At 39.6% G+C, this 23,746-nt stretch overlaps 1 protein-coding gene and 1 pseudogene across 8 annotated transcripts in view; one reads left to right on the top strand and one right to left on the bottom strand.

Moving 5' to 3' along the window:
- LOC309629538 (protein SEC13 homolog pseudogene) overlaps nt 1-23,746 on the top strand; it is a 117,609-nt pseudogene that overhangs the window by 43,361 nt on the left and 50,502 nt on the right. The window lies entirely within an intron of this gene.
- ACP3 (acid phosphatase 3) overlaps nt 5,625-23,746 on the bottom strand; it is a 39,347-nt gene continuing 21,225 nt past the window's right edge. For 2 of the 7 annotated variants that reach the window (XM_082393719.1, XM_082393717.1), the window contains 6 exons: nt 20,895-20,993; nt 18,166-18,258; nt 16,709-16,841; nt 12,171-12,253; nt 10,120-10,223; nt 5,625-6,618 (listed from right to left, as the gene is read on the bottom strand). In XM_082393719.1, the coding sequence (XP_082249845.1) occupies nt 6,429-6,618; nt 10,120-10,223; nt 12,171-12,253; nt 16,709-16,841; nt 18,166-18,258; nt 20,895-20,993 (702 nt within the window). In that variant the 3' untranslated portion in view covers nt 5,625-6,428. The other 5 variants (XM_082393720.1, XM_082393718.1, XM_082393723.1 and 2 more) reach the window with 5 other exon arrangements.

Here is a 23,746-nt window from a genome sequence, read left to right on the forward strand (position 1 = left end):
TCTCCCGGTACCCATGATCACTGCTCTTGAGGAGATCAATATCTAATGTGAGAACCAGATAGATAATTATGAGATGATGTGATAAATAGTAAAATAGCGGTGTAAAAGATATGCCATTTGAACAGAGAGAAAGTTGAAATGAACAAAAAGTGTTCTATTTGGAAGAGAGTTTGGAAAGTCTTCTGAGAAAATGATAAGATTTGAGCTGGCCTTTGAGGTAAATAAAATTTTGTCATGAGACAGAATGAATTGCACGAAAGTGTCTTTGGGAAATAATGAGCAATTGCCTGTGCCTGGAATATAGGTTGTGGCGAGGTAAGACCAGATATGTAGGTTGAGGTTCAGGTTTTAGAAGGTCTGGTTTATCATGGGGCAAATGGAAATCATCAGAAATTATTACACATGGAAGTGACATGGCCCAGCAAAACTGGAAAAAGAAAAGATGGTGGAGATATTCTCGGCCTGATAGCTATTTAAATGCCTTTAACAAGATATTGAGGGCTCAGCACTGGAAGTGCGGCCCTGAGAATGCAGATGAGGGAATTCAAGAGATACTGCTAAAGTAGAATTGAAAGGCTTTGTCATGGACTAAATATACTGGTAAAGGAGATGTTGTGGTCAAGGCCACCCCATGGGTTCCAGGTTGGGTGAATGAGAAGATGATTAGGCTGTGAAGTGAGATTTAAAGCACATTAGAAAGGATCCATATGGAGTAGAGGAGATAATAAAATTTGTTTCAAATGTAGGATTGAGATGTGTTAGTATCCTGGTAGAGATGATCAGTAGGCAGCTGGAAAAAAACAGGTCTAGAATTCTATATATAGATACGAAAATAAGGATTAGAGAAGTAGAAGATAGAGTCCTGGGTAATACTGACGCATGGTGACTGGAATGAGGAAACAAGGGACACCATCATTTAGGGGGTTTGTGGAAGTTACCAATCCAACAAAAACTCAACAAAATTCTGAGTACAAAAAGACTCAGAAGAGGTTTTTTTTCTCTCTCTCTTTCCTTCTTCTTCATGCTTATTTTTTAAAATTATATGCTCCCTTGTATTGTAAAAGATTTTGTGAGTTTGATAGAGGAATGTCCTGGAATCTGAGAAAAGAGAGTGATTAATTGTATCTTACTTCAAAGAGGTCTAATGTGGGTAATGACTGACAAGATGTCCTACTACATGGGGACACATGAAAGCTGCTGAAGGCAGTGTGAATTGGTACTACTTTTTGGAAAACTATTTTGGCAGTATGTGTCAAAATCCTCTTCCTGGTGCCATTAATCCCCAAGTCCTGTCTACTCTACTTCTTTTCTCCCTTTGAATATTTTTGCTTTTCTCCTTCACTTTTACCAAATTTTTGGGATTATTTCAACAGCTTCCTAACTATTCTTCCCTCACCCACTTTTCTTCAATCCATTCTCCCCACTGGACCCAAAGAGGTCTGTCTAAAACAAGAGGCCAGTCACATCATCTGTCCGCTGCCTAAAATCTTTTAATGACCAGAACTACTCAACTTGACCTACGAGACACTTAATGCCTGCCTCTTTAGCATCTTTGCACTCTCACTAGACATACTTTTTCCAGTACCTAAAATGCCCCATGCTGTCTTTAGCCTCTTGGCCTTTATGTATTTTCCCTGTTTGTCTATAACATTCTCCTCTCTCCTCATTTCCACTCACCTAGTTAATTCCTTGTCTCCTTCAGGTTTTTGTTTAAACATCTCCCACTTTGAAAAGACTTTTCTGACCCCTTAGAATTAGGCTAATTGCCTCTGCTATATGTTTTTATAGTTACCTGTGTGTTCTTCATTATAGTACTCACCATGCTGGATTGTTTGAGCTTGTCAAATTCTCTATCTCTGTCTTCCTTGCCTGCCTCCCCACATCCGTATCAAGGTCTACAAGTCACATGGGGAGAATTTTCTGGTCTTGCTGCTGTTTCCTTATCAAACTTAATGCCTGCTACTTAGGCACATATCAAGTACATAATAGGTACTGAATAAATATCTATTTTTTACTAAATGTTCATATACTTTGACCCACTAATCCTATTTTGAGGTATTTGTCCTAAGGGAATAGTTCACAAGACAGCATGGATGGAAAGGGAAGAGGATATAGTGGAAATATGGTGTTGGAGAGTGTTATAAGCTTGAATCTCGACCCTACCACTCATGGTTCTTTTGTGAGGTTCAATTTTCTTCCCTATAAAACGGGGATGTGTGATTTTGACAGGAAAAGGGAAAGAGGCCACTGAATTAGGCATGGACGACTTTCAAAAGGGAAGTTTCAAAAAAGAGATGAAGGAAGGACGAATATCATTTTACAGAATAGTGCAGGAGTGAGAAGGAGAGGAGGAAATAGAGTTGGAGAATGTAAATTTTTAGTTTGAGAAAATTGGGATTGAAGAGAATGAGATGGAGCAGGCACTTGAAGGTGCTCTTGATGAGAAATTTGAACATTTTCTTAGCAGAGGGATCAGAGCCAGAGCAGAGGAAGAAAATGAAGCTAACTATGAGATTCATCGAGGTCCAAGGAGACTGTAGAGGTGGGATCATATGCCTGAGGAGAGGAATTAAGTTATTCAAGGAGGAGCATGTTTTCCTGAGGGACAGCAGGAAAGGCAGGTGAAAGCTACTGAGATATTTTGAGGCAGGGACAGGAGAACTGAAAGAGTTTTCAGTGGATTATTTTGATCTTCTCAGGACACCTCATGAGAATTAAAGAAGCCAAGATGGAATTAGAAGTTTGGGAAAATCAACAAGACCTTCCTGTAGAAAACAGGGAAAGAGTCCAGTAAGGGTGAATACATTTATCATACTGTGTTGAAAGATCCAGCTGAGGTTGGACTAGAAATGTCCACATTCATAGTTTGAAATGGTGATAATTGGTTTCATTCAGCTCCACTGAGCAGATCAGAACGCCGAAGCTGTGTGGTTGATTTGATCTAGGGGTGGGTATCGGTGAAGCAGTCAGGGTATGGGGAAGGCCATTATTATGACTGTCAGAATTGCCTAGGTTGAGGGCAGGAGTGGGGGTGATGAGTGAGTTGGGGTTTACCAAAGCAAGTTACCAATGTCACTAATGAATGATGAGACATCTCCTGGGAAATTCATGATAGTAACAAGGATGTGAAAAAGGTATAGTAATCAGATGGCCTCATCTCTGAGGAAGGAAGCGTGCTGGAAGGGATATCATTGAACAGGGGCTTTAAATAGAAATGGGGGAACAGGAGAATGCCAAAGTGACTATGCTGGAAACAGAGGCCAAAGACACAGACACGGTGGTATAAATATACAGATATATAGTCAGTGAGTGGGTCTTTACAGTGCAGTTACATTCAAGGCTCATTCATAGCTTCTCTCCCCCATTTATTGAACAACTGAGATCCAGACTTCTGACATCCGGGCCCAGCCATGAGGAAATCAGGCTAGGTATGGAGGGTAGAACATTTGTTCAATTAGCAAATATTAATTAAAGGTACCAGGTTCTCAGCATTGCCTACTGGCTGAAGATTCAAGGAGGAAAAATGTATGGATCCTGCCTGTAAGAAGTTCATGGTTAAATCTTGGGCATGTGTTTACGTGCTATAGATTCTCCGCTTTACAAAGATTATGAGGGGAAACTGGAACTTCCTACCAGTAAATCTCTTTCCTACCAAATAACTGGAGTTGGAGATTGAGGTAGGGTTGGGAGAATGCAAGTGAAGAAAGTCCGACTGTGTTAGTAAAATTTTGGAATTAAAGAAGCATTTTCTAAAAAAAGAATTTTATTATTTTCCAGTAACATAGTATGAAACTAAGACTTGTGAATTTCTCAGCAAAGGCTCTGGTTAATTTAATTGATATGAGAATGAAGTTAGTTGGGCCTACCAGCACTAGGTGAAAACACTGCTCATAGGTATAAGGAGAATTTCATGGATGGAAATACCCTAAGGAGTAGGGTTGTCAGGCATTCTGTATATACAGGATATGTCCTGTTAATGGTTTTGTACTGCTTCCTCTACTGGCTTTCTCAGGGCACTATTAATGTCTCAAATTCAGCTTTTTTTCAATAAATTATAAAAATTCAGCAGTTAGAGCTATTTATCAAATTTATCTGGGCATCCTGTACTTTTATTTGCTATATTTGGTGGCCCTACTAAAGAGTCATTCAATCATTACCACCTTCCATTCTTCAGCCTGCTCTGTAGAGTCTCTGCCAAGGCAAGTGGGCATCCACCCCAATGGACATTTCTGGTCCCAGGGATTGCCCAACATTGAACACAATCTGTCTTCCTGAAATGTTTACCTGCTGCCCCTCACATCACTCTTTGAGACCGTATAGAACAAATCGAATCCTTTTTTCCTTAAAGAAGTTCAAATATTGAATTCACTTTGTTGGAGACCACTTCGTGTTACAAACTTTCTATGAACTAAAACCAGTGGTGTGCTAGTAAACTGGAATTTAAAAAAAACCCCAAAACAAAAACCAAAACTCTAATTTGTGTCGTATGCTGTTTTCTGTGGTGAAAATACTCCTATATGACACCATGACCAGCTTCAAACTGCCAAAGTGAAGTCGTTGATCTCAGAGTTGGGAAGTGATACATACTTTCTACACTTGAGATCTGTATGAGCTAGTTCCAGCACACCAATCCCTAAGTTTTCTTTTTATTAACATATTTTGCTGCTTAATTATATTTCACTCTACTTGGATATTGGATTGTTGATTTTGGTCTTTGGAGGAAAAGAATTCTACAAACATATTGCAGGTAGATTTGATAAGCAGAGGTGACAGATGGCTGTGGAGAATGAAGGAGAGAGTGATAACCAGATAACTCCCAGGTTACTGGGTATTGCTGCCAATCGAGATAGAAAGAGTAGGTTCAGGGAGGAAAGGTAACTAATTTATACCATCATGAGCAAATATTTATTGAGCACGAATCCATGCGAGGCACAGGCACTTCTGGGTGCTGAGAACCAATACAAGAGAGAATACCACAAATAAAAATCCTTGCTCCTGTGGAGATGACATTTTATCTCATTAAAATTGGCCCCTTGAAGGAAACCTGTGGAAATCTCTTTGGACCCTGAATCTTCTGCCAAGTAACTCCCCTATCCTTTCCAGCTTCAAGCCACTAGTACATTTGATAAAGGCCTTTTGAGCACCTTGTACCACACCACTAGAAGAAACCTCCATCCAAATTGATTCCATATGCTGTCAACCCTTGTAGGAAGCTTTCCCTGACGCTTCTTACTTCCTCCTTCCCTCCAAATCCAGGTAACTCTATTCCCATAGCAACCCCTGGAGTCATTAGAGTTAACCTTGTAATATGTATCTCTTTACTTCCCCACTACATTGTAAATTTCCAGAGGTTGTTTTCTTAGCCAGTTCCATCTTAAATAGATGAAGCAGAGCCATCCATCAGCTTAGCCTTTATCTGAAGTAGCAAAGTCCAAACTAAATACATTTTTAATTTAGAACATTCATTTAAACCAAAGACATTTTACTTTACATTAATATTTTCCCTCTTGTTACATTAAAATAAAACCCCAAATAAAAATAGAGCCCCTAAAATCTGCCCTTCAGGAATTTAATTCTAAGTAAACACACACACACTTTTTTTAAAAAAGCATTATAAAAAATAGTGCTTTTGAACTTCCTAAAACGACTTTATTCATTATCTTTCATTTGGCTTACATGCATGGAGGAGAAATGATAATTAAATGATGGCCCCAAGGCCAAATATTTACTTGGAAAAGAAAGAACACAAATAAACACATCAATTGATGTCGTATGTCAGTCATCCCATGACCAACTAGGAGAGAGAATGGCTTTACTCTAGACTCTGGCATCCAGTAGAAATCATCTCTAGAAACTGTTTCATCTTTATTCATGCTGGTAATGTAGCATGGTGCTCTCTAGGCGTGTTGCATCTGCACATGGCAAATCTACAGGACTCTAAAGGGTGTTATTTGAATATGATTTCTTCGTTTATAGTAAGTGGTTTCAGCAGGACCTATGAGTTTGCTTAGGTTTTCTGAAGATACCAGAATCGAAGCCTTATACATTCCTTTTGTCCTCAGAACAGATATCACACCCACACTTTCAACATTCCAATAAGTTTTTTCCTGGGAGGTATTCAGAACATTCTTACATTTCTAATTTTGTTCCAGTTTGATACATGTTCCCCGAATTGCAATTCTTTGATCCCAAGTAAATGTTTTCTGCTTCATTACTGCCTCCTGGGTTTATGTAGGTTGACAAGGTTTATGACAAGTAGGGGCAGGGCCAGGTGAAGAGGTAGGAGTTGCCTGAAGTCTCTGAAACATACAATTATCGCCCAAAACCTACTTCCCTCAAAGATGGGGTTGAGGCTAGTTTATATTCTCAAAGCACCATCCGTCTGGAGAAAGGGTGTTCTGCCCTCTCTGCAGAGCTCCGTGTGCACCCTAATCCATAGCGTCCTCAGTACCTTCATGGTTGCTCATGGCACACTCTGTGGACCAGTCTTGGGGGATCACAGGGGCAACCAGCTCAGCAAACTTTGTCAGAGGGCAGCTGGGGGTGCAGCCAGGCAGCGTGAGGGAATGTGGTTCGTGCTGCGTCTCATTCCGATAGTACATCTCTATGAAGTACTCCCTGGTGGAGGAAGGTAGAGGAACAGGAGGAAAGACCTCTGTTAGTTCTGTGTTGTTGAACTGTCATTGAATTTCTTTCTACTTAGCCTGTACCATGTCAGCTGAAGGACTAGTGGAAGAATTTATGGGAACGAATGGATATTAGCCAATTTAGCTGTGGGAAGAGGGGGACTGGGACAGGTGGGCCAGATTGGGAGGGTGGAAATGGGAGGGCTGGTTTGTTAAATGACCAGAGGCATGCGAGGCAGGGATCAGGATGCTTAGTCAGAGAAGGAGCTGAGGGGCAATTGTTGGGGGAGCTGGGGGTGATCTGGTGAACCTTCGAGTAAGAAGTGGGGCACAGGTGGGATGTTGCGTTTTCTTTCTCCTATTCTCTCTCTTTCATGCTTCACATTTGCTCTTTTCTTTTCTTTTTCCTCTCTCAATATTTCTTTCAGTCTTCCCCCTGAATGAATGTATCTTCCCTCTCCTTAACCAGGCCAGAAACATGGAACTGAATAATATATAACATATGTGCTTGAATATACAGCAAGACTTATAAAAATGATACCTCAGAAAGAGGGGGTGGATGTGTATTCAAGTCCTTACATTTGCTCATGTTGAGGAGGGATCTCTCACCACTTTATTTAAAAAAAACAATACACTGTTTAGGGAAGGACCACTGGCCCAAACCAACCTTGTAAAGCTAGTACAAGCTGCCTGCGGAAGTCATTTGCCAAAGAGACAGGAGAGAAATTCAAGTATAGTAACCTCACAGCTGCAATTTTTGGATGTTGTTATAAACAAGCCTTTCAAATAAATCACTTTAAGAAACTATATAAACAGTAGTAACCACAAATATTCCTTCATATGTTTCTACAAACTTCCCTAATATTATATGAATGAGCACTTATATCTTGGAATAACTTTTTCAGTGACAGTATCCTTTATCTCATGATAATATGGCAAAGATGACTAATAGTCCATCAAAATTCATGATTCTCTTTACATAGAATAAAGTTACAGCTGAGAAGTGAGTACACTTCCCAGACTCCCTTGCACTCAGGAGGGACCAAGTGACTAATTTTAGCTAGTATTGTAGAATGTAAGTAGAAGTGACATATGCCCCTTCGGGGCTGAGGTGCTTGCTAAGCAGATTGTCTTCTCCACCCTCTCATTCTTTCCTACAAGCTCTCTGCAGGTGAGCACAGCACTCTTGAAGACTGTAGGTCAAAAAGATGGAATCCTGGGTCCCCAAATCACCATGTGTGAATCACACCATGGATGAGTCACTTCTTATTGGCCAGGAACATCTGCATTGGACTGTTAGATGAATGAGAAAGAAATCTCCATTGAGTTAAGCTTTTGAGATTTGAGGTTCATCTGTACAGTAGCCAAAACTACCCTTATTAATTAATATATTTGGAAAACATTTTTAGGGGACTCAAAATTGGCTCTGGTGGTAAAGACACAAGTAAAGGTTCATACAAAGAGTTTGAATAAAAGTGTTTCATAAAATATGAAAGTGAGAAGAAGCACTATTTAACTTAGTGAATTATTTTATATAGTATATGATTTTAAGTTTATGTACCTAACCAAAACTGGAATAGTTTTAGAATATATTTAGCTATCTTATCTACAACCTTAAAAGTTTATATGTTTAAGGTGAATAAAAATCTAAAAATTCTCTTTTTCTATCTCTTTATTTTCTCGTAGGGATAAAGTGGGATCACCTTACACGGAGGATTCCCTAATTTGCAGGTATATACATATGCCTATATTTGTTAACTTGTATTCTCCTTGTTCCTAATCTATAAGCAAGCAAGTTTAACTTTCGATACTCTTCTGGAGTGTTAAAAAAATCTTAATATAACAACAAACTTGACTTCTGCCTGTGAGTGACAGTTGGTTACTTTTTTTTCTGTTGTTCAGTGTCTCTTAGTTGAAAAATACCCCACACTTGATTCATAATATGGATTTATTCAAGGTGGTGAGAGAGCGCTTCAGTGGGACAAAATGCTGCAGTGACCTAAATAAAAGCAGGCTCAGGACTACCGGGTACAGAAATCAGAGAGGAGGGAGGCTCGAGGAAAGTGGATAGTTTCTTTTGTCTTATCCCAAAGAGACAGTGCCTACTCCTAGAGCTGATCTTGGAATTTTCACTGGATTTATTAACTCTGTGCCTGAAGCCAGTATTGACAGAGCACTTGTTGTCCACAGTCTTCTCATTCCCATTTTCGGCTCTGTTTGGATTTTCTCCATGTTATGGGTATTGTCTCTCCATTCTGACTCTAGATATTTGAGAGCAAAACTTGCTAAGACCACATTCCAGTTCTATTTCATTGTGCTTGGCACCCAGTTAGAGGTTCAACAAAGGATGAACTTACCTTTCCCTAACTGTGCAGAACTCACTTTCTTTGTAAGCAGTGAAGATGTTGGTAGAGAATAGGCCTCTGTGTTGCTATTTTCCTACTCTACAAATTCAGGTGGCCAGAAACCTATAGCCAGGACTACAATTTGCAAAAAGGAATGCAGGGTGCCTTGTTTAAAAATTATTAAGAATTTCAGAATGGCGACACTGGGTCATTAAACCAAGCACGGGCTCTTCTGAGCACAGGGCCCTGTGTAATTGCAATCAAGATCGTCCTGACTGCGGCTATTGTGAATGCCGTAAGGGGAGAGCAAAATGCACCTCCCTAGCTAACCCTGAAACAAAAATTTGGGGTCCTTGCCCTAACTTAACCCCTGCCTTGTTCTTATTCCATCAATAATATTCAAGAGGTCTTTTCCTCCCAACGAGAATGCCAGTGTCACAGCAGATACAAATTTTTGGTATGACCTTGGCTATAGTGACCAACTCTTCCTGGTTTGCCCGGGGCTTTCCTGGTTTTAACAATGAAACTTACATGTTCTAGGAACCTCTCCAGTTCTGGGTAAACTAGGACACTTGGTCTCTCTAAACTTGGCCTTTCTAGTGGGCTTGAGCCAAACCTTGGTCAGCTGGGGAGGGCCACACCAGATTGCAAAGTGGTGAACACTGAGCAGAGGTTGTACTTTAAGAATCCTACCTGATGGATATGAATTGCCAGAAGCTGCATGGATATGTTTGACATCTTTAATAGAAAGAACATTATTTATAACCATCAACAAACTTAATTTTTCTCTTGGCATCTTCTACCAGCCTGTGTTTTCCAAGAGAACAGTGTAATGTCCTCATCCTTCTTAGAATACCTTAATCTTTTTTAAAAAAATGTAATTTCTGTCACTTAGGGTGGTTCTTTCAAATTTTTCGTCTACTGTGTCTGTACATTATTTCCCAATAAAAGTCATCATGAAAACAAAGAAAAAGGAAGTCATGACTAAGCAAAGACAGTGTTACTCACCACCGTTCTTCCCTCTGAATATAAAACCAAACCAACCAGATACACAGACAAAACAACTCTTAAGTCAGTAACAACAATAATGATAACAAAACCTGGAGTCCAGTGATATTAATTTTGAAAAACACCTCTTAGACACTTACCCCTTCTCAAAGTACAATTCCATCAAGTGGCAGGACGCATGGGGAGGAAGGATTCCGTTGTAAACATCTAGTGCCATCTGTAGGGCACTCACAGTAGTGTCATGCTACAGAGATTTGAAACAAACATTTTTGATCTTTATCTCTGGTTCAAATTTACAGTCAACAGATGTGTATCAAGCATTTGTAGAGCACCATGATGGTTTCTGATTCAACTAAATTTCCCATACCTCCAATGACTTAAGAAGTAGAGAGGGAAAGGACAAATTTTGATTGTGCATCTACTGGGTGCTAGGCAGTGAGATTTACAAACATATAATTATTTCCTTTCAAAAGATGAAGAAACTGAAATCCAAGGAAATTAAGTTACTTGGGTGGAATTCCCTGGCTGTCTAGTGGTTAGGATTGTGCACTTTCACTGCTGAGGGCCCGGGTTCAATCCCTGGTAGGGGAACTAAGATCCCACAAGCCTCGTGGTGTGTCCAAAAAAAAAAGAAAAAAAAAAAAAAAAGAAATTTAGTAACTTGCTTTATGTCATATATCTCCAAAGCGAAAGAAAGTAAAATCTGAGCCAAGTCTTCTGATTTTGTCTTATGCCTTCCCCCAGTAGAACATCTCTCTGTTTTAGCCTGTTTCATTGATTTTCATTAAATTTTAAAATAATTTGGCACACATTAATGCTAGATTATATTTTTTTTACAGATTAGCATCATCTGTGATTTTAAAGTTGGGGAAGAATATATGAAGTTACAAATGTTTAGACAGAATAAAATGTAAGGAAGTAGAGTGTGTAGCTTAAAAAGAATTGTTAAAGGTTTATCTCGGAATAGTTGGAAGGCATAGGAGACTGGTTTTCAGCCCCAGTTTTGCCACCTATTAGCTATCTAATCTTAAGAAATCCTCAATTTTCATATCTACAAAATGGGCATAACATTTGGTTTCCTAAACTCTATGGCAGCATATACATACTCAAAGGGGTTAGAACTGATTTGCTAGAGAAAAAGAAAAAAAAGGAGTGACAGATTTATGACTTGCCAAAAGTCACACAAGTTAGAACTGGAAACCACATTAGAAACTAGAAACCCTGAAAGAATCAATTAATTTCAGGCCTACTTTTATCAAAGAAGCACTGCATTCTGTTCCCTCCATGAGCTTGTTATCTAGTCTATACCATTTAGAACCCCAGATGATAAACTCCCTGTATCTTTAATAACCTCTTCCATCTTCTTACAGAATGAAACCATGGCTTTCTCCAGCCAGACCACATCTGAGAAATCCTCTGTCCCGCAGAAGTGGATGGGAGACCGACTTAGCACTCTATGTCCTGTTTCCCTGCTCATCCCAGACTCCAGGGACACCCATTTCAGTGCATAGTACATCTCTAGAATTCTCCCCCGACAATGTCTCTTTCCCTGGCTCCTGCTCCGAGATAGATGTCTTCTCCAAGATCTCTCTCTTTCCTTTCTGCACCCAACTGTAGCTCTGACTTCAAGTTGTAGCTTTCCTTCCCTTTCCTTCTTTTATCCCCTTTACTATCTGAAGTTTCCTCTTGGATGCAGCTGGCATTTCAAACCCAACTGCCTAATGGTACATTCACCTGACCCATGACCACCTCTATTAATGGTTCCACCCTCCTTCCAGTCATTGAGGCTTGAAACATCACCTTCATCTGTGGCTTACCTTCCAGACCATTGCCCTCCGCCCACATTCCAATTCATCACCAAGTCTTGTACACTCAGCTTTCCTTGTAATTCTCCTATCACTTTCCCTCTCCTGTTCCTGTTCTGGTTTTAGTTTGGAACAGAAGTGATGTTTCCCTTCTCTGAGGCACCAAAGCACTGGCTTATATGACGCTGCGATTCTGCTTTGCATGGTATTTATGTGCTTACTTTTCTTCTTGTCAGTATTGAACTGTAAATTCCTTGAGAGCCAGAATTATGTATTTAATTTTAAAGAATTTGAACAGGGAAATGATGATGAAGAAGATGAGGGTCCCTCCTGAAAGAGCTCACACGCTTGAATAAACAGATGCTGAATGGGAACAAAATACTTACTGCAGAATACATAATGAGTTTTCTGTGGTTCAATGGCTGAGTTGCACTCTTCATGTGATAGAGGATTTCTTTGACCAGGACACCTTAAAGAAGATAGATCAACAATTGAGCTGAACCAAATATGGGCTTATATTTTAGTTCATAAGCTTTTTGCTCGTACATACAGAGATTCTCTCTGCCAGGATTCTTAAGACTTAAGAAGAGAGGGCAAGAACTCATTTTGGTGGAGCATCTGCTGTGTGCTAATAGTGTGATTTGTATACATTATTTCACTGAATCCTGACTTCTATCCCCATTCATAAGTGAGGAAGCTGAGGCTCAGAGCCATTAAGTGACTCACTCAGCTGGGGAAGGAGAGCTGGATTGGCATGTTAGGACTCTAGTATACCAGATTTTGTTAAAACTCAAGTTAGGAGGTTGATGAACTTGGAATTTCAGACAGCTTTTTACAGATAGTTGTTAGCCATTGCTCTTGTCCAGGGCAGGTCTGAAATGACAGAGCATTTCATCCCTCTGGCAGCCACACCTGTGAGAGGCCAGGGGAGAAAGCAGCTCTCTGGATGTCTGCAAGGGTGCAGACTGTCTTCTGTGGACCATTGCTCCAGGTTACTCTGGGTGTCACTACTAGGGGGGCAGCCAGCACTTTAGTTTTCATCTGAGGGCTCCATCTGTCATCAGTAGAGGAAAGCTTTTGCTCTTTGCATCTGTTGCTCCTGAGGTGGTAAAAGGCAGACAGACACAGCAGAGTCTCCATCCCATCAGCAAACACTGAGGCTGAGGGTACCTCGTGGTGCAGGTGCTGTCCTGAGGACGTGCTGCCTCAGGGGCTTCCACACCATCCACCAAGGACTCCTTGTGTCTCTGTTGGTCATCTCTCTACAGTGCATGTGGTGTCTTCACTTAAGGATGACCAGTTTTCTTTTGTAATGAGCCGGGCATTGATGTTAACAGACTGATTATGATCCCAGACTCTGTGGTCCACTCAGCAAAACACGCACTGAGCAGCTACGATGGGTGAATCAAACATGGCCCCTGTCCTCAAAAAGCTCATAAAACAGTGAGAAGAGACTGTCTATTGGTCTGTGTACCAATAAGCACAATAAAAGAGGGAGGTGATCTGCTCATTCCGTGGATGCTGAGGCTTCCTTGACTAGGAATAGAGGGAGCTAGAGGCTACACCTCCCACAGGTCTGCATCTTTCTGCTTCAGGAAAAGTTGCCCTCTGGGAGCCCTTCAGAGCTTAGGCTTGATCTTCAGGCCATGATGGAACTAAACTCTGTGGCCTAGTTTCTGGGAGTCATGACAGCCACCTTCAATCAGCAACTTGTCCCTTGTCAGCAGGTGCCTTTGCAGCAGCTTTCAGTGTTGATGATGGAATAGATCAACTCTTGGTTCTGGGGTGCTTGTGCAACTTGTCCCAGGAGAAAATAAGGGTAACTATCATAATCATCCACAGGCTCTGGCATGCCAATAGTCATGTTTTATATGAGGGGAAACTGAGGTTCAGAGAGGTTCAGCAACTTGTCCAAGATCATACAACTTAAGTAGAGGGGCTGAGTTTCACTGAACCCAGCATGTCCAGCTTCAAAACCTTGGTCTTAATTATTAGGCCTCACTGTAGCTAGCTTCTAAGTTCCCTGGTGCATCATTTATTAAATCTGCATACACTAGACAAAATACTACTGATTTGAAGACATAAACTTCACTTCTCTCACTATTGGGCTATATCAGGAGTTGGCAAACTTATTCTATAAAGGGCCAGTAGTACATGCTTTAGGTTCCGTGGGCCAGGTGCTCTGTCACACCATTCATTCTCAAGTGGAAGCACAAAAGCAGCCAAAGATACTACCTAAATGCATGAGTGTGGCTGAGCTTCAATAGCATTTTATTTACAAATAATAGGCAGCAGGCTGGATTTGGCCTGCAGGCTGTAGCCTGCTGACATCTGATCTACAGCGAGAAGCAGTTTTCATTAACAAAACAGGACCAGCCATATATTCCTAAATTAGCCTTAGGAATTAGCCTAGAGATTTTCTTGTGTGTATGAGGGTGTGTTGTGGGGGAAGGCAATGGGAGGAGGATATTACTGAACAGTGTCACCCTTTAAACCAAGTGATGGAACAGAAGTTTTGGCAAAGGTAAGAAGATGCTGGTCAAAGTCCTGATGTTCCCTTGTGACTCTGTCTCCCAGACTGTACATGCTTTCTCTGCAGGGTTGGGTTCAGGTGTTTCATAACAAGCGTGTAGTTGACAAATCTCTCTTGCCTTGCCAGATCTGAACAATACGCTGAGCTTGTGTCTTGGCAGGAATCACTAAGGAAACAATTTCCTGGTTTATCAATAGCACTGGGCTTCCCCTAGAAAATAGGAAAGGTGTGTGCATATGAGTGCCAGTCCTTATAGAGTCCAAGACCCAGAGACCACCTTAGGGAAGGACGCTGATAGACAAATCTAGTTTAATGCACTCATCAGACGGGGAAACTGAGACCCAGAGAGGGGAAGTGACTTCCCCAAATGCAATCTCTAGTAGCCAAAGGAAAAAAGTAAAGGAAATATGAAGCAAGCTGCTAGGAAAAACCCCATCTTATATTCAGATACAGACCCTTGCATTTATTAACAGATTCTAGTCAACCCCTATCTGGCTTTCCCTGCCCTTTTCTTCACCACCTCCTACATCTTGAGAAGTGCTTCTGAAACTTTATTGTGCATGTGAGGTATCTAGGGATTTCATTAAAATGCAGATTCAGATTCAGCTGGTCTGAGGTGGGGCCTGGGATTCTGCATTTCTTTCTAGGGGCTTGGCGATGCTGACATTGCTGGTCCATGGACTGCATCTTTAGTAGTGAGGAGATGAATTCCTGAGCCCATCATGACTAGGTTGGGGAAATGAAGTCTTGTCTCTACCATCTGATGCATTTGGCCACCATACTGCTGGTTCCCGCTGGTTAAGGAATGAGATCTGGTGCTTATGTGGCCAACGAGGCCCAACTTTCACCCTCTGTATCCTTTGTTGTTTGGTACGTAGGATTGAGTTGCATCTTGGGCTCTGTTCCTACACACAGTCTGTGTCCTGCCTGCTAATTTTTCCTAAGACACCAGATTCCATCTATGACTCATCTCTGGATGCTCTCCCATCCCCAGGGTCTGGGTCTTGTGGTTCATGTCCTCAGCATGGAGTGAGGACTTGTACATTCTCATCAAGTCTCTCTCTGTACCGTGCAACCAGGGCTCTGTAACAGCAGGTCTGCAACACTATCACATCATTCATGACCACTGTCCTAAATTATTTGTCCCAAGCTACTTTGTTCACCTCATATGAAATTACTCCAACCATCCTGACTTCATACCTCATTAGCTGTTCTGGTTACAGCTTATTTCACTCTTTATATGAGCTTTTGTAGCTATAATTGACTCCTCTCCTGGTTGGTGACTTGAATTCTTTCTCTAGCTCTGCAGCCCTGAGTGAACATCCTCCAAGTCTCGTCCAACCCCTAGGATGCTTTGTCTCTGTATTCTCCTGGGGGTCTGCTGAACCTGTCCAATCTCATGGTGAATAGCGTCTGGCAGTTGTTGGAGTCCTGATGTGATTGTACTGTTTTCTTCAAAGTCTCTAGAGTATATGACTCAGAACATCTCCTGTGACTTAAAATTTCTTCATTGTTATGACAGCCTGGCATAATAGACTTCTTCTTTCTCTCCATCTTTAGTTTTAATGTCTACATTAACAACACCTGAACCTGTCATATCCTCAGGGGTCTTGGCCTGCCACTCAGCTGCCCTCAGAGCCTCAGCATTTATCCCCATCCTGCCTGATCTTGGCTTCTTTCTTCCACCCACCTATCCTGATTACAAGCACTGGGCTCCTTCATTATGATTGGATGTCCTGTTCTACAAAGGGCCAAATCCAGCTGAGAAGAGGCATCACTGAAAAGCAAACATCTTTCAACACCAATGGAAAAATTTATGCTGTGTCATAAGCTTGTCAGTTGCAATAGGGATTAATCTACAGGGCATAATTAGCCTGCAAATTAAACTGTATTAACTTTAACAGTGGCTACCACCAAGGGATTTAGGAAAACAGGCCACTTTTGCTATACCTCCCACTTGAAAAATTCACCCTCTAGGCCACCAGACACAACTGATTTTCATGTGGCTCAGATATAAAATCCATGATTCTTTGATCTGGAAAGGATGAAAAGTATCATTTAGCTTTGCCCAAAGCTTCTGTTTTCCAGATGGGAAAACTAAGGCCCAGAGTGAGTAATATTAATGATCATAAAAACACATAATGTTTGATAGTATATTATGTATCAGGTACTATTTGTGGTAAGCCTTTGGAATACATACATTCATTTTAATCCTTACTACGTAAGAAGTGGGTATTATTATTATCCCCAATTTGCAGAATGGAAACTGGTACAGGGGTGAATACGTGTCTAATTCAAGGTCACATAACTGATTAACGGTGGGACCAGGACTCGGACCCAGATCACTTAACCACAAGTCCAATATGCTTCTCTCATTTTTAAAATACTTACCCCCCTGCAGTCTAGATTTCTCTTTCTGCTTGTGAATTCCATAGAGGGACAGGAGGGACAATTCTGATATTTTTTTCAACTTAGTCATGCTGTCCTCTGTGGCCCAGGAGGGTAAAGTGAAATTGTGAACACGCTGTAGCAAAGAAAAAGGAAGAAAATGTATATTTTTATTTCTGACTGTCCTCTTTATTGACTTTTTAATCCCCCATCCCCCACAAAAAGTACTGGGTCCAGCCTTTCTTGGAAGAGAGGGAGAGTTCATGAAAGAGGAGACCAAAGTGAAGTAGCCTACAGAAGAATTAAGTGAGAGAGAAGTAAAAAAAAAAAAAAAAAAAAAGTAATGTGGCCACAACTTGGAATAGCTCAGATCAAACTGTAGTAAGGAAAAAAAAACCCAAGACTTGAACCAAAAAGTGGGTTCTTTTTTTTATCAAAGACTCTTTTATAAGACCAACAAATCTTCCTTGAAACAGACGCTAATGATAAAGTGAAAATACTGGGAATGTTGCGTGTGCTTGGGTCAATGAACTCTAACATGGAGGGGTGCAAACTGTGTCATTTGCTATCAAGACGGAACTATGAAAGTAATTGTCGTCCCCAGACACTCACAATGACCTCAAAATCAGAAGTGCATAGGAGTCATGTGGCTGGTCAGAATTTTGCCCCAAGATTCAGTGAACTGGCTAGGAAAACAGGATTATAGAGTTTTCCTTTGGCCAGCAGGTGGAGAATGGTGATTGAGAAAAATATCATGAAGCCCTGAAAAAATAGTAATTTATCTAGCTAAAAAGGTTATTTCACATGCATTGTATAGCAAAAGAGAAATTCTTTCCTGATAAACCAATTTTAATAGCCTGGCTTAAAGTTGGCTTGCTTATTTCTATATCCAGAAATCAGGTAATTTTTTTTCTTCTTTCTGTACAACAGTATTGCTTTATTCATTAAAGTCTATTTAATGAAATGGAGCCCAGCGTTCCTGAGTGACTGAAAAATAAGTAAGTGGTAAGGCACAGAAAAAGCAATTTTGCCTAAATTTTCCTTTTTTTTTTTTAAGATTTTTTTTTTGATGTGAACCAGTTTTAAAGTCTTTATTGAATTTGTTACAATATTGCTTCTGTTTTATGTTTTGGTTTTTTGGCCGCGAGTCTTGTGGGATCTTACTTCTCCAACCAGGGATCGAACCCACACCTCCTGCATTGGAAGGCAAAGTCTTAACCACTGGACCACCAGGGAAGTCACTGCTTATAATTTTCTAAAGGGTGAATACATAAATAAGAAAGAGAAGAAGTCAGAATTTTTAAGTTAATATAAAGAAGTCTTGACTTATGTTTCAATGTCAAAGGAAGTCTAAATAATACATCTGTATAAAAGCAAAAGAAAATGTATTCATCTGTTTCAAAATAGGCATAAGTCATAAAATCAGATTGTAAGTTAATCTTTGATATTTTTTCTTTTACCTCACAAAATAAAGGGTCGTAGACTTTACTCCAAATTCCAAAAAGGTCCTGGTTATCGTATCCTGTAAATTTTGGCAAGATTTCTATAAAATCCTGAAACACACACAGAGGGAAAAAATTTTTACACCAGGGTCTCTCGACTTGGGCATTATTGATATTTGGGCTGGATACTTCTTTGCTGGGGGGCTGCCCTGTGCACTGTAGGATGCTCAGCAGCATCCCTGGCCTCTACCCACTAGATGCCACATCATCCTTAGTCCTCAGTTGCAACAACCCAAAATGTCTCCAGACATTGACAAAGGGTCCCTGTGAGGCAAATTTGCCCCCATTGAGAACTGCTTTTCTTCACATGAAAGTGCATCAGTAATACTGGCTATGATAATGCCAACCCAAAGATTTTTACAAATGCTAATTGATCATTTCTTATTATTACATTAAAAATGTGGGCACCTGCTGGCTTACTGCCACATGTTCCTGGTTTGTCCTGGAATCAGACTGAAGTACACTGCCTCAAATTCATCTTGGAAGTAGGTGAAGTATAACTCACATGTAAATGAGTGGAAGGTGAGAAGGGAAAGAATGTCTCAGACCAAAGCACCCCAGGAAAACACAACAGAAACTGGGTCTGGTATCTGTCTATAAATGTGGGATTTGGATGGGATGCAAACATTTCTCTAGGTTCTGTATTATTTTTGGATTGTCATGGTAATGAGACCCATTGGTCAGCTGTCTGCCTGATGAATTGGTAGCAATTTCTGGGAAGCCTTTGGAAGATACTGTTTGTCTGATGAATAAATTTTCTAGGAAAATATAATTTGCTAATATTAACCCAAATGGATTTCCATAAAATAAACAGAAATAATTATTAAAGAGCCCACAACCTCCCCCAACAAAACAAAACAAAACAAAACAAAACAAAACAAAAGCTCCAGAGCCAGATAATTTTATTGGGAAATTCTACCAAGATTTGTGCTATTTTAACTGACCTGGAGCATAAAAAAAGAAAGAAAACTTCCAAAAAATTTGTATAAGCATTGATACTGACAAAGACTGACCAGAAAAGAAAACTATTGTCCAAAGTTACTTTGAATATCAGTGCAAAAAGTCTAGGTAAAATATTAACAGATAATTCAATATCATACTTAAAAAAAAGGGGGCTTGAATCTAGACATGTAAAGATAGTTCAATAATAGTAAATCTATGAATATAATTAATCTTAGTAATTGATCCAAGAGAAAAATAACTTGATTTTACTAAAAATGTTGAAAAGACCTTTCAAAAAATTAAATATCAATATTGACAAAAACACTCAAGAAAATAAGAAAGATAGCTAATTCCTTAACTTGATAAAAATATATCTATTTGGTCCAAAAGCCAGAATGCTTAACAGGGAAATACTTCTAAAATCAGGAATAAGACAAGGATACCCACTACCAATACTATTATGTAATACTGGACTGTAAGTACTGGCCAGTACAAATAGGCAAAAGAAATCAGAGGTATAAATATTGGAAAAGTAGATGTAAGCCATGATTTTTTGCAGATATTATAAGCCTGGAACAAACTTAAAAATATATATAAAGACCTATATAAAGAAAACCTTAAAACAATCTTGAAGATAAGAACAAATAGGAAAATGTATCATGTTCTTGGAAAGGAAGACTCAACAAATTTGCAACAAAGTTGCAAATTCTCCCTAAGTTAATTTATACATTTAATATAACCCCAACAAAAATACTGAAAAGTTAAATGAAAACATACCCATGAAAACTCAGAAAAAGTAGAGAATGAGGGAGAGAATATGTAATATGCTTTAAATATTAAAGCATATAAAATTCGTAATAATTATAACAGTGTGGTTTTGGCTAATAAAATGAAAGAATAATTAAAAAGAATAAAAATTCTAGAAATAGGCCTTACACATATGGGAATTTTAATATGTAACAGCTCAAATTAGTGGGGAAAAGATGAACTACTCAATAAACAGTGATAGAGCAATTAGGTAATCTTCTGGAAAAAACTTCAGCAGGATACATACCTCACACCTAACACCACTATAAACTGTAAATGGGTCCAATATGTAAATGTAAAAATGAAGCTATAGTAGAATTAGAAGACAGCATTGCAGACTTCCTTTATTACCCAGGAGTGGTGAAGGCTTTTCTAAATATACAAACCATAGATGGCTATATCTGCACACTTACAACCATGTGGCAAAAACGCTGTAAACAAGTCAATAGGCAAACAATAAAAAGAGGGCCATTTGTATCTCAGAAAAAAAAAAAAAGTTACGAGAGAGAAAGCTCCTAAAACTTTATAAAAAGAAGAAAACCAATAACCCAAAAGAAAAATGGTCAAGGGATATGAACAGAATAGGAAATACAAATGGCTTTTAACTAGACGAAGATACCCAAAGCTCACTCATCGTAAGAGAAAAGTACTACAGCACAGTGTTCTATAATAGTGATGATACTGGTCTTTCTTGTCTCATTCCTGATTTTGGAGGGGATGCCTCTAGTGATACCATCTTTCACTTACAGATTGGCAAATATCCTCATAGTTGTCTACACACTGTTGGGAAGGCTGTGGAGAAACAGGCACTCTTATGTATTTCTGATGGGAGTAGAAATTGGTATAACCTCATTAAAGGGTAATTTGATAATATTCAAATTGTCCCAGAGTTTCCACTATTTCTGCATACCACTAAATAACACTTTTTTTTTTTTAACCTTATAAGGATGCAGCCTCTTTTGGAATTCCTCTGATTTCAAAGTCTTCCTCTCAAGTTCTTGAAAACGAGAGCAGTTCCTGAAAGGCAGGTATAGCAACTGAGGAAAAAGAGAAATCGTAAATCTTTTATTAGTCAAAAGAACTAATGAAGCTGCAGCCATTAGGTATAAAGTGACCTGAGTAAAAGTTTCAAATGTGTTTTGAGCTGAATGGAATTCTAAAATTGAGGAAAAAGAGATAAATGATCTGCAGGTCTTAAATAGTAGGATATATACCCAGAACTCAAAAGCTTTCTTTTTCATTTCATGAACTTGCCTAAATAGAACTGTGCTATTGGTAAATATTCACACTTCCCGGGTTTCCCTGTGAAATGATAACAATAATCTTGCTTCCTTCCAGACCTCTTTCATTTCTAGCACTAGATGCACATCTATGTGCATGCGTGTGCACACACACACACACACACACACACACAAACACAAACACAAGTATAGAGAAATGAATTAGAGGTTCCAGAAAGAATCTTTAGAGATCGATTAACCATTCACTGAAATATGTTCTTGCAAATTTGCAGACTGTTAAAATAAGGGAACATAATAAACACATAGAAAAATATATGTGAAAACCTATTATAAGGACAAAATGATCATCCAAAAATGAGTTTAAATTTTACAATCTTTTGTAGTTTTAATTATAATCTATAGGCTGGTGACTCCCAAGTTCATTTTGTTGCTCTTACTTTCCATCTGAGCTAGTCCTGTATTTTCAGCCTTTGGTGGCTATCACCAGTTGGATGTTCTCTTCATCCTCAAATTTGACATGTACAAACCTGAACTCCACTTCTTCATTTTTTAACCATTTCCTTTTTGTAATCTCTCTACTTTTGCCAATGACGAAATTTATCATCCTGCTTCATGGACTAATCACTTTTGCCTGTCTACTTTCAAAACTCAGTTGACCTTGAACAATACAGAGGTTAGGGCTGTTAACACACACACAGTTGAAAATCTGAGTGTAACTTCACAGTCTGTATCCACTGTTCCGCATCTGGGGGAGTCGACCAACTGGGGATCATGTAGTACTGTAGTACAAATTTATTGAAAAAATTTGCATATAAGTGGACCCGTGTAGTTGAAACCCTCGTTGATCAAGAGACAACTGTATATCCAAAATAGATCCCTTTTCTTTACCTTCATTGTCCCCTCCCCGTCCAGACCACCATAATCTGTGTTTCAAGTACTGTAAGAGCTTCCTATGTGATCAGTTTGCATCACACAGCAACTACACTAATCCTTTTTTTTTATTTTTGTAAATGCTAGTATCAATATTTTAAAACCATCAATCAGATCATGCCATTCTGTAGTTTATAACTTTCACTGGCTTTCCATTTTACTTGGAATAAAATCCAAACTCAGGCCCTAGTGACCTTTTTGTCCTGCTTTCCTACTGCTGCCCCCTCACTCACTCCTCTCCAGCAACACTGGGGGCCTCCTTGCTGTCCCCTGAACACACAGGCTGGGGGTCTCTGTGTTCCCTGCCTGAGACACTCCCCCCACTTCAGCTCTTCTAGACATCCTGCCCAGCCACTATCACATTACCTTGTTTTATTGCCTTCAAGGAACTCACTGCCATTTGAAATTATTGTATTTATTTTCTTCTTTATCATCCTATCATTCCTATAAAATATAAACTCGAGGATATCCAGGGTCTTGTCTATCTTGTTTACTGCTGTGTTTTCAAAGTCTAGAACAGGGCCTGGCATATTAGTACCTACTCAAAAACCATTTTTTTAAAATAAGTTGCTTCCTTGTCACCTTCTTCTGTGTCACCTTGTCTTACCCCGCCTTCCTTCCCCTAATGTCTTAACCATCTAATTTCAGGCCTTCACTTCCTCACTCCTGCATGACTTCAACAGTTGTTTTCAGAGGGCTCAGTATCTTCCCTCCAAGCCACTGTCAGACAAATGCCCCAAAGTACTGCTCATTGTGTGTGTGCACAGTACTGAGGGAGGTACACAGTTTTTTCTACGTCCCCTGCTTTACATCTAAATTTCCCTGCCTGGCTTTCACAATTTTCCATAGGAGAAATGACACTGTTGAGGGAAAAAGCACAGGACTGTTCATTTAAAGGTCTAGGTTTTAATGAATTACTTAACCTTTCTAGACTTTAGTTTTCTCATCCTACATAGTGAATCAGGCTGAAAATGGAATAATCACCTAAATGTCTGTCCAGAATTTTGCAGGTTACAAAGTCATTTCCTTTTCTTAACTGAGTTGGTTTTCACAAATCCCTGTGAAGAATTTAGGTGGGTACTGTTGTTCCCATTTTACAGAAAAGGAAACTGAGGTGCAGGGAAGTTACTCAAGGTCAAGTACCTGAAGTGGTAGGTGGCTCTCAGACTCAGGTTTTCCCAGCTTTAAATTCAGCCCTCCTACATTACGCTGCCTTTGTCTCAAGATTCCATCTGGCTATTAAATTTGGATTCTCTAACCTGTGCCCAACACACTTATTCAGTCTTATTTTCATTCTTTCTAAATATGAACTCTGGACACAGAAGGACAAGCACTCTACCTTGACTCAAAGCTAAGCTTTTGGGCTGCCTTGCTCTCCTTTCCTACCCTCCTCCAAGATCTGGTTCAAGTTCTCACTCTGTCTATGAAGGCTTGAATGACTGCCCTTTGGTAGCTCTGAGTATGTCTTATTCTCTGAATTCCTCCAGCATGTGCAGCTTGTTCTTGAAATCATTGCCCACCACTTGCATTGTATTCTACACATTTCACAAGTGTGAATCTTTTTCCATCAAATGGATTATAAATTAGGGAAGAAAACTGGCCTCATATTTCCCTTCTTT

This window comes from Balaenoptera borealis, assembly GCF_965194805.1.
Source record: "Balaenoptera borealis genome assembly, chromosome: 5".
Lineage (NCBI taxonomy): Eukaryota > Metazoa > Chordata > Mammalia > Artiodactyla > Balaenopteridae > Balaenoptera > Balaenoptera borealis.